General features: G+C 35.0%; 1 protein-coding gene across 1 annotated transcript; it reads left to right on the top strand.

Moving 5' to 3' along the window:
* Positions 1-151: 151 nt before the first annotated feature.
* LOC126915336 (ATPase family AAA domain-containing protein 2-like) lies at positions 152-5,590 on the top strand. The gene is made up of 9 exons (XM_050719915.1): positions 152-680; positions 764-912; positions 1,165-1,434; positions 1,579-1,770; positions 2,387-2,568; positions 3,108-3,291; positions 3,644-3,829; positions 4,423-4,586; positions 5,041-5,590. Exons 1-9 carry the CDS (start codon positions 527-529, stop codon positions 5,423-5,425), a joined length of 1,866 nt encoding a protein of 621 aa, XP_050575872.1. The 5' UTR covers positions 152-526; the 3' UTR covers positions 5,426-5,590.
* The last annotated feature ends 4,676 nt before the right edge of the window (positions 5,591-10,266 follow it).

Genomic DNA, 10,266 nt, shown 5'->3' with positions numbered 1-10,266 from the left:
ATACGTATCTTTACAACAGTAAAAATATAAAATAATAAAAAATCAATGTAAACTTCAAAACAAACATTATATTATATCTTTCCTTTTTAAAATTCACATATTAGAAAAATTTTATAGTATTATAATTAGAATTACGCCTTTTTAGAGCCTTAACTTGAAACAAAATAGAGTTTATCGTATTGAAAAAACTCGTAATGATAATATCTTATATATTACTTAGAACTACACGAACATTGCTTCAAAGCGTAACACGATTCGCATGTTTCGTTGGAATCGTATCGACGAAACGTAAAAAATAATGAAATTATATTGTGAAACCACTTGAATCAATCGTCAAACGCCGCAGAAAAATTCCAGTAAAATATCCAGCAATACACGATGCGCATGTACGATCAACGATGCGAGTAGTCGAAGAGTATTTCATCGGGCGATGATTTAAGAAACAATTATATACAAAATAATTGAATGAAAATATGTTCGTCGGGTATGCGAAATAAAAGATTCGAGGTCAGTTTGATCGTGAAAGATGTCTTGCGCGAAGGATTTCTCTTGCATCGGAGGTCTGGAGAAGCAGATTCGTGTTGTAAAGGAAACGGTTCTGTTTCCGCTCATGTACGGTGACATTTACGCGAAGTTCAACCTGAAACCACCGAGGGGTTTGCTTTTTTACGGGCCTCCCGGTAAAATAAAGCGTTCTACGGTTCGTAATGAAGCGGAACATTGTTGGAAACGAGATTCCCGATTGACATCCTCTGTTTCGCAGGAACAGGAAAAACGCTGGTCGCCAGCGCTTTAGCCGCAGAGTGTAGTAATTCGGAACGAAAGGTTTCCTTTATATCTCGCAAGGGTTCCGATTGCCTTAGCAAATGGGTCGGCGAGAGCGAGAAAAAGCTTCAGAAGATTTTTTCATTGGTTAATATAGTGTTTTACTTAAATTAAAATTTCCTATCCATCGTACTTTTAATTTTTAAGATATGTATAATATGTTGAAATACTTGAAGTTTTCCGAGCTTTTTATCTTTTAAGGAAAGTTTCAATTCATATAACATATACCTGTTCTCGTTTCATTTGTAGACAATAAAGATTTTAAATTGCATTTGCAAATTGAAAGATATTTAGCAGCGGTTGATTTACAAAAATTTGAAAACCATGTCGATCTTACAGGCTCAACAATCGAAGCCTTGCATAATCTTCTTTGACGAGGTTGACGGTTTAGCTCCAGTCAGATCTAGCCGCCAAGACTTTGTGCACGCCAGCATTGTTTCCACTCTCTTGGCCTTGATGGACGGCTTAGAGAACAATTCAGAGATCATAGTAATTGGAGCAACGAACAGAATCGATGCCATAGATCCAGCTTTAAGAAGATCTGGCCGATTCGACAGAGAGCTATACTTCCCGTTGCCATGTTATACGTCGAGGAAAGAAATACTCTCAGTACGTTTAGTTATAAACTATTACGTAGTGTAATTAATTCATTCGCATTTCTTTGAAAGATTCTCTTTTCAATCTAATGTGTACATCGTTCCTTTAATTTCTAAAACAAGTACATTAAAATAAAGAGACCATGTGTGATCATAGGTTCATATAAAAAGTTGGAAGCAAAAACCACCGCAAAAATTTTTAGCGTATCTGGCATCGAAAACGGTCGGATTTTGTGGAAGTGACTTGCAAGCTCTTTGCGCCGAAGCGGTAATGTGCTGTGTTCGGAGACTTTATCCGGAAATATATACTTCCAATGCGAAGTATCAGATTAACGAACGTCATCTTAAAGTAATGAAAAGAGAATTTCATAATAGATTTAAGATAAGAAAGACAGTTTCATTTAAAGCTAAACAATTTCTGTAGAACAATTAATTCAGGGTTGATAATATTATCAGTGAATAACGTTAAGAAAAGTCGACGATCATTAGAAGTAGCCAAAAAGAAGTTTCTATAATCGATAATGGCTACCGATAACTGAAAAAATTTATAATTATTTATAATATCTATAATAGTTACGATACCCGTTATTTTTTATAAAATAAAGTTCAATCACGTAATCCTAAATCACGAACTATATCCTGCAAAAATTATTCCCATTGACAAAAGATATTGCAGAGGGAGAAAGATTAAGAAACAATGAGTCAATCCTCCAGAAATCTAGATCGGGGCACTTCTATTAGAATACGTGGATCATAAAATAGCTACTTTATTTGCCAGCGGCGCTATTTAATCTAATTGATATTAAACTGATCGTTACATAGAAGCTATAATGTTTAATCGAATAATAAAACAAGGAATGTGATCGTTGCAAAATATATATATATTGCATTTTAAGTTAATTTGAAGAAGATAAATCCTTTTTAAATAATTTATGAAGTTCTTTTCATAATTGTCAACGTAATAGGTTGAGAAACAAGATTTTCTAAGGGCACAACAGAACATCTTGCCAGCATCGCATCGTGTTACAATCGTACCCGTGAAATCTTTGTCGTATAAAATCCAGCCATTACTTCAAGAAAATTTGTCATCCATTCTGTTACAACTCGAAACTCTTTGTCCAACGGGAATGTTAATTTGCAATGATATGTAAGCATCGAATTACTGTTTGATTTGATAAGTAGCCTTGACAAATTTGTACAAATCTTTTGCATTTTGTATCCATCTATACACTGGATGCATATACGTATAATATCTAGATTAGAACATCCTTTATGGTTTTCAATAAGTAAAACGAATCCCTCACAGTAAGTTCTATCTTTTTAGTTGTGTCCAAAAAAATATAAATTTACATGGAAATTCGTAATCTACGATAGAAACTTAATTTATATTAAAAAACCAGAAGGGTACACGAAAATTCAGAAATGATAAGAAAGCTTTAATTGTATATCATTTCATAAATTTGATCGAATTAATCAAAGCACAGCGTAAATATTTTTTAAGTTTATATGGTTTATGGCATTTTTCATATAATATTATAATTTTTACGATATTATTAAACTAGTTTAATCAAGCTACATTGAACTGCTAAATTTTCGATCACTAGGAGAGTAGGGTTTGGTTATAGATAGATCGTAATGGTTCTCATAATATGAAAGGTAAAAAGCTTTAAAAGGCTGTTCTTACAGCACTGGTAGAGCTGTATCGAGGTCAAACAGCTGTCCGAGGATTTTATTGTGCGGTGATGACTCTCACACTCGTCATCTGGGACCAGCATTACTCCATACCTTGGAACATTTACCTTGTCATGTGTTGGACGTCACAACTTTGTTCGAGGAAACAGGAAGGGCTGCGGAAGAAGCTCTCATTCAAGTATCTGTTATAAATATTATTAATATCAGAGTACAATATTAATTAAGGCTGATAAAGCGATAACTTAAAAATGAAATCTCGTAAAATATTCTTCATTATGTATTGTCTACGTAGGAAATAAGAAGATTAGAGAATAGGATATTTTTTTATGTGTTCAATACAAAAAATGTTTTATGAAATTGATAAAAAATGACGTACAAAGATTGGAAAAAATGAATAAAAGATATCTCAAAGTTTTTTTTATTTTTATATCCTTTATGAATTATTTTTTGTTTTACTATTTTTAAAATGTTCAAATATTCGAATTATATTTATGATTTAATTACTGGATATCTGGATAATTAAATGATAGAAAATGAAAATGGCTCGAAGAAGTTTACCATCGTTGCTCTACATTCCTGACATCTTAGCCTGGTGGGATCTAGTGGATGAAGCGGCACGCGTCGTTTTTACTTCTTTGATGCATGGCTTAGATCGATCGGTGCATATCTTAATCTTGATTACGGCCAATTGCTCACAAGCAGATTTACCAGCAGATGTAAGGGACACTACGATTAAAGTCGTGCTTTAATAGCATATAATATCGATTTAACAATAATAATGTTAATAAAAAGTTGTAAGATAATAATAGACTATGATTCCAGAAATCAATATTGAAATGTTATAAACTTTAAAAGGTATCTTTTTTAAAGTAATTATGATAACAATAACAACTCACTCCGCACTTTTCCTTTTTTAAAAATAATAACACATTCAAGTAGTCATAAGCGAAACATAGTGTAATCGATATTATAAACAATTAAATATGTTTTAATTTATTGTTAGATAAAAATTAACTAGCTCTATAAAAACAATTATTATGAAGAGATCCACAATTTAATGATTTAGTTAAATATTGTTTTCCCATAATGTAAGTATAAGTAGACCCGTAATAATATTTTGTTAAGAAAGATTATGATGTACTGAACAGAGATTACAGATGTTAGAATATTTTTTGCGTTTCTGCAAGAAACAAGCATGGACAAGAGTTATTTTTGTTATAATTCCTTCGACTGTATGTAATGATATATAAAAAAATAATGAAAATGATGAAATATATCGTTTCTCATTTTTATTTTATTCAATTATTAGATTGCATCTTTATTCGATGAACATCAAAGCGAAATATTTGAAGTCATGCCCCCCGGAAAACAACAGCGAGAATCTTTTTTCAAGCAATTATTCGTTCACTCGGCGTGTGATCTCGAATCTAATCGTTCTTCACAAGGTATATGTGATAATAATATGATATCCTCGTTTTAAATGTAGAAGCGTAGAAAAGGAGTTTCTTTCATATTTTATGATATTTACTTTCTATGAAACCCAATTAATAAGTAGTAATTATTTAACTAGCGGAATTCGAACAAGTTATGAATTCAAAAAGGATAAAAGAAGTAGGTAGGAAGCGAAAGCAGGCAGCACGTGCTGATTTCGCGGAAAATCTTTCGACGCGTAAGTGAAAGATCTTTTAATTTTTTCATTCAAAAAGCATCATAGAATATTAATAATACTGCGATAATGATAGAAGAGATACCATCCTCACGGAGAAGTAAACTGAGAGTCCGCAACAAAATATGCGCCGTGCGATCAGCTCACGTGATGACCGATTCTAAATCAAGTAATAAAATTTATTTATTTTTATTATAACTCTTTAGTAAATCTTTAAATGATCTATATTTATATAACTATTTCGCTCAATCGCACTTATAGAATATATCTGCAAATTTTGTCTATTAATCCAATATCAATATTCCTAGCTAAAAAAAGAACAATTTTCTGTCCAGAAATTAACGTTAAAAGAAAAAACAGCGCATCAGGCGAAGGACCACCGTCAAAACGAACAAGAAATTCTCCGTCCCATCTATCCGCTTCGAGCAACGAGAAACTGACCGAGTTTGAAATAGAGGAACTGCTTCGAACGATCGTCGGGGCGACGGAAACGTGGCCGTGCCACGAGCTCGAAAGCCTGTTCGCTTCCCTCGAATTAACTCTAGAAAAGAACGAGGAAGATTTATGCTCTGCAATTGAATGCCTCGAACAGTTTAAAGAATTCAGAAGGGTAAAAGTATACGTGAAGAAGGAACAAGAAGATTGAGTCATCGTTTTTTAAATTTATTGAACTATATCGCATGTGTATAATATCATAGCTACAAGCAATGTATCCTTTCACTGACTGATGTGTAACTTTCAGTCGTTCGCCACTGTGAACTGTACGTTTAACGACCATCTGTTCAAACCTGGACATATGTCATCAAAGAGAATTGACAGACGCATGATGTTGCGAATCAGTTGTGTATTTTGTTAATAATATGTGATAGTTGATCATTATCATCGTTCGTGGTCGTATGTGTACATGTTAAGTAATGTGCTACATGTATTTATATGTGTTATTGGCCTCTTTCTTTAAATATCCTGTGACATAACGTTGCATTTCACACGTGTAATATATGCAAAGTTATATTAAGAACTAATTAAACATAGAAATTTTCTGTACTGCGAAAAGTATTTTTGTAGCTGTAACGTTTAAACTGCTACGCTGCTACATATGTAGTAACTTAATGGGTCTTAGAGTAAGGACAAGTAATGATGTTTTGGTTTAACAAGCAATACTCAATACAACGAACTAATTACAATATCGTCGTACGTCTTATTATCATACTCGACTCTCAACTTCCCGATTCATACTCCCTGGCTCCTCCACTCACATTCTCCGGCTTCTGCACTCACTCTCTCTGACTTCTGTCTCTAGCATCCCTTTGTCTTTTTTCGCCCCACCACGCATGTGTTCCGTAAACACCTGTGGCCAGGGTCACGTAGGCCCTTTCTACGAAACTATTCACTTGAAAGGACCGATGACCCATTGATGGGCCCGACGACGCCTCGGCTCTCGCGACATTGTTTATGTTTCGACCAATATCTTGGGCCTTTTTGTCCACGATACTACATATATATATTAGCTCCTTAAGTTAATTTTGTGGTAACATGACATTCCATTTACAATTTGCTCAATTAATTAGGTAGCTATAAAATGGGACACCAGAAATTCACTTCATATTTTTCTCGTCACTGTTTCTTCCACTAATAGTCTACAATCTTCTGAAATTTAAAAAAATTGATGTTTTTCCATCTGTAGGCGAAAACATTTCTTTTTCGAGTCAAGTAGGTATTATCTGTGCTAGCTATTTGCTGGGTTTCAAAAGGATAAGCGAGACCCAAACTCAATTTGTGAGCCGGGAAAATGTTGTAGTTGAGTTTTTAAGTTCTTCTTGGAAAAAGTTTAAAGAAAAGTTAGAGAAGAGAAAACGATCCACCCAAAATTTCTCCAAAGAACAACAATGCGTGTATGCTGCAACGATACAAGTTTAAGTCTGCGGTCGATACAGATATATAGCATTATGATAAATTTGGTTCTAGCTTTGGTAAGAAATGAAGAACTGATAGTGGAGAACCGTTCTTTGATAATAATTTTGAAAATATAATAGAAATATCAACTGTTTAATCGAACTGCTCTAGCTATCAGAAGACTTATGGACATTGATGTATGTATGTTGCGAATTCTCGACTAAAGAGCAACCGGTCAGGTCAAACCGATCGGTCGATATCGCGTACCTCGAATGAATTAACGCTCAAAGTGGAGGAGGTTTAATAGATCGAGTGTTAGAGTAATCCAGTATTGTGTTGAACTTGTTGTATAAACGTAACATGTGATCTGATGCACGGCGGTTGTTACGTGGCGTGAAACGGTCCGTGCGATGTCCTTCATTGTCTGACCGTCAAGGCCCAAGCACCATTAGACAGACCCTCGAGTATAAACCGAGTCTTATAAACCTGCAGGAACCGTTAATCCTGCAGGTATAGTCGGTTTATAACTGGTACTTAAAACAGTTCTTAGGTTTATTGCGGGTAGTTACCCAGCGGAAAAAGTGGATATTTGTCTAACGGAAAAACCGGATTTTCCCATGAATAGGGTCATCCCCGAGCCACGTCGGTAGGACGCTTTCTCCTCCGGTTTTTATTTATTAACGTTAGCTATAATCAATGGGCATCGAGGATCGTTACCCTCACTTTTCTAACGAAAAGTGTGAACAACGAATCCAGTTCAACGAATCAGTTCAAAAGACACACCCACACCGAGCTTTCCTCCGTAATTACACAAGAACGAACTTCACTTGTTCTCATCACGACAGAACAGTCACTTCATCCCTCTAGACTTGTGCTCTAGACTACAGAGCAGTCACTTCATATCTGTACTTAGTCTGTTCAATTGCTACTTCTGTTACATCAAGAAAGTCACCTTCTTCTTATATTCAACTGTAAGGGCCTTGTTCTATTACGAAAGAACATTCAGTGCTCATCTATCGGAGTGTCATACTTCAAAGTATCGTCTACGACATTTATATCATACGTAACAGTGTAACTTTTTAATGTATTAAGTGTTGGAAATACAAATTTTATAACCCTGTTAATCGCAGTGTTATACCGCATCAATCACCCCTATTATCCCACAAGAAATAAGAGGATCGATTTGTTCGTGATGTCGATTGGTATAATCGTAACGGGAATTTACGACTCCCGTTGATGCGCCTCCTCGCGATCGCGTCTCCTCGCGAAAATCGAAAATATAGCGGTGGTAAGATCTTGTTGGGAGTGAAGTCTTTCAACCGTACGGTACGATGTCTGACGATCAACTGTCCTCCTACGTTGCTGATTCTCCCTACCAGTCCTTGGGTTTCGTCTGTCCATCGTGCCTTTCCGGCTGGTTCTATCTGGGGTCTTTTACCTGACCTCGGAGTCATTAGGTTTACTGTTCGGGGAGGACACGTAATTCGGAATTTCCTAAAGAAGGGAATGGGCCTGTCCGTGCCATACACGGATGGCCACTCAAAATTCCAAACAATGTATGTGTTCAGACTACATGTGGTCCATCTGAAAAAATGAAAGAACAAATAAAAATGCAGCTGCTCAATGATAATTGATCACTCGAGGTAGTTATCAGGTATTAAAAGTTAAAAGTTGTATTGTTTGGAAGTGTACATGAAAGAGTTTAACCCCTTAATCTACAACTATGAGCATAGCCAGTAGTACGATGATCGGACTAAACGTAAATATTACTAGATTAAATCCTTAGTTCTACTAGAACCAACAAATATTACGAGCATAGTAAGGTTCATCGTACTACACAAGTTATGCGAATGACTCGAAGGCTGCGCGAGCTTGTTTACGTTCTTGGCCCAAAATTCTCGAACGTAAATCATAGGTTAAGGGGTTAAGGATGATAGGGTAGTTCGACGTAAAGAGTAAGTATAAGAGTATAGGACAGTTAGAGTTCCTGGTTTATACCCTAAATATGTAGGGTAATATTACCCTATGGCGAGGGTGCCTTATAAGGGACAGCATACCACTTATCTTACAACCTCAAAATCAAACGCATGCTAAGTAATTTGGCAAGGCAATGATCTATCAGAAATTTTTAATCTGTAACTTTTGTTAGAAGATTATGCGGAATAGCGAAGTTGTAATTCAATATTATCTGGAGATATCGAAACTTCCTGATTAGAAGCAAAAGGAGTTCAATTATTTGAGTTACCACAACGACAATGAAAGAGCATTGGCAAGATCGTTCGAGTGTGTTATTACAACAGTTTTGTTGCACAACAAAGAAAGTGTTCAAGTTCGTGCGGTTTGGTGTGAAGTCACTTTCTCCATTACGATGATGTTGCGTACAATGGAAAACATAACGATAAAAATTAATGTCACAGGCTATCACGCGTGATATTTCACTCTATGCGAATCTTGTTTTAATATTACCATCCTCTAATAACGTCAAATACGTTATTGTTTGTAATTAAATGCAAATATACTATTCTTTGTAATCGCTACAAACAATAATTCTTCTACTTCTCATGTGATATTGAATAATAATAAAATATTTAATTCCACTTATTTAACGCTATTAATTCTTTTAATCTAAATAAAACGTCGTGTGATGAATTTTCTCAGCAAGCATTCTCAGCTTAACTATTACGCGTTCTATAAAATTGTTTTTACATGTAATAATGATATATACGTATATATAATTCACTATACGTTTAGTAGTTTTTTGTAATTCTTTTGTAAAAGCATAATTGAAAGTATTGTATAGATGCATATGAGTAGATACACATTGCACGTAATGAAGGTTCCAACGATTGAGAAACAGCACTATGCTTTTAACTTTTATTATTGATTATTCCTTTTGAGGGGACGTAATGAAAAATTGATTATCTATGAATGAAAGACTTTACTGATGTGTATGTTTCTTGACATATAGATCACAGTCATTAACTTTTCCCTAGTAATTGAATCATTATTAAATTAACTTCTTTCCAAACGTTCAATGAAGACGTATATATGATATAGAGCTGTTTGACTTTCTACGTTTTATTTTAGAAGCATATTATGGTATCATTACCGACTTCAGTGGCAAAAGTTATGGAAAAGTTGAACTTAACAATAACCATTTTGATAACTTTTCATGTTATATGCATTTTGTATATTTTCGCACTTTGAAATTTCCTATAAAGAAATGAACAGTGTATTTACACTTTTAAATTCAACCTTTCCTGACATCTCTTTCACAAAAAATTATGTATCTTTTGCTGAACTCGTTTTCGATGCTTTTATTTATTTAACGCTTATAGCGAACCTGATCAAGTCAAAAGCGTCAATACATACATATGGCAGCTTGTTACAAACGGTCGAAGTGAACGCGATCGCAGCCGGCGACAGAGCATGCAGGCTCCTTTCTCTGCGCGCACGACATGCTAATTCACGAACAACTGTAATTGTCTCTTCTCCCCGATGACGGAAGATGGAAAGCAAGATTGAATCTCCTTGAAGAGAGGTGGAGAGATGCAAGCCATGCTGTTCTCCAGGGCTTATCAGTTGGTGCCGGGC

The sequence above is a fragment of the Bombus affinis genome, chromosome 4, assembly GCF_024516045.1.
Source record: "Bombus affinis isolate iyBomAffi1 chromosome 4, iyBomAffi1.2, whole genome shotgun sequence".
NCBI classification, from domain to species: Eukaryota; Metazoa; Arthropoda; class Insecta; order Hymenoptera; family Apidae; genus Bombus; species Bombus affinis.
The sequence above is the reverse complement of the archived record's forward strand: the minus strand, read 5'-3'. Positions and strand labels throughout refer to the sequence as shown.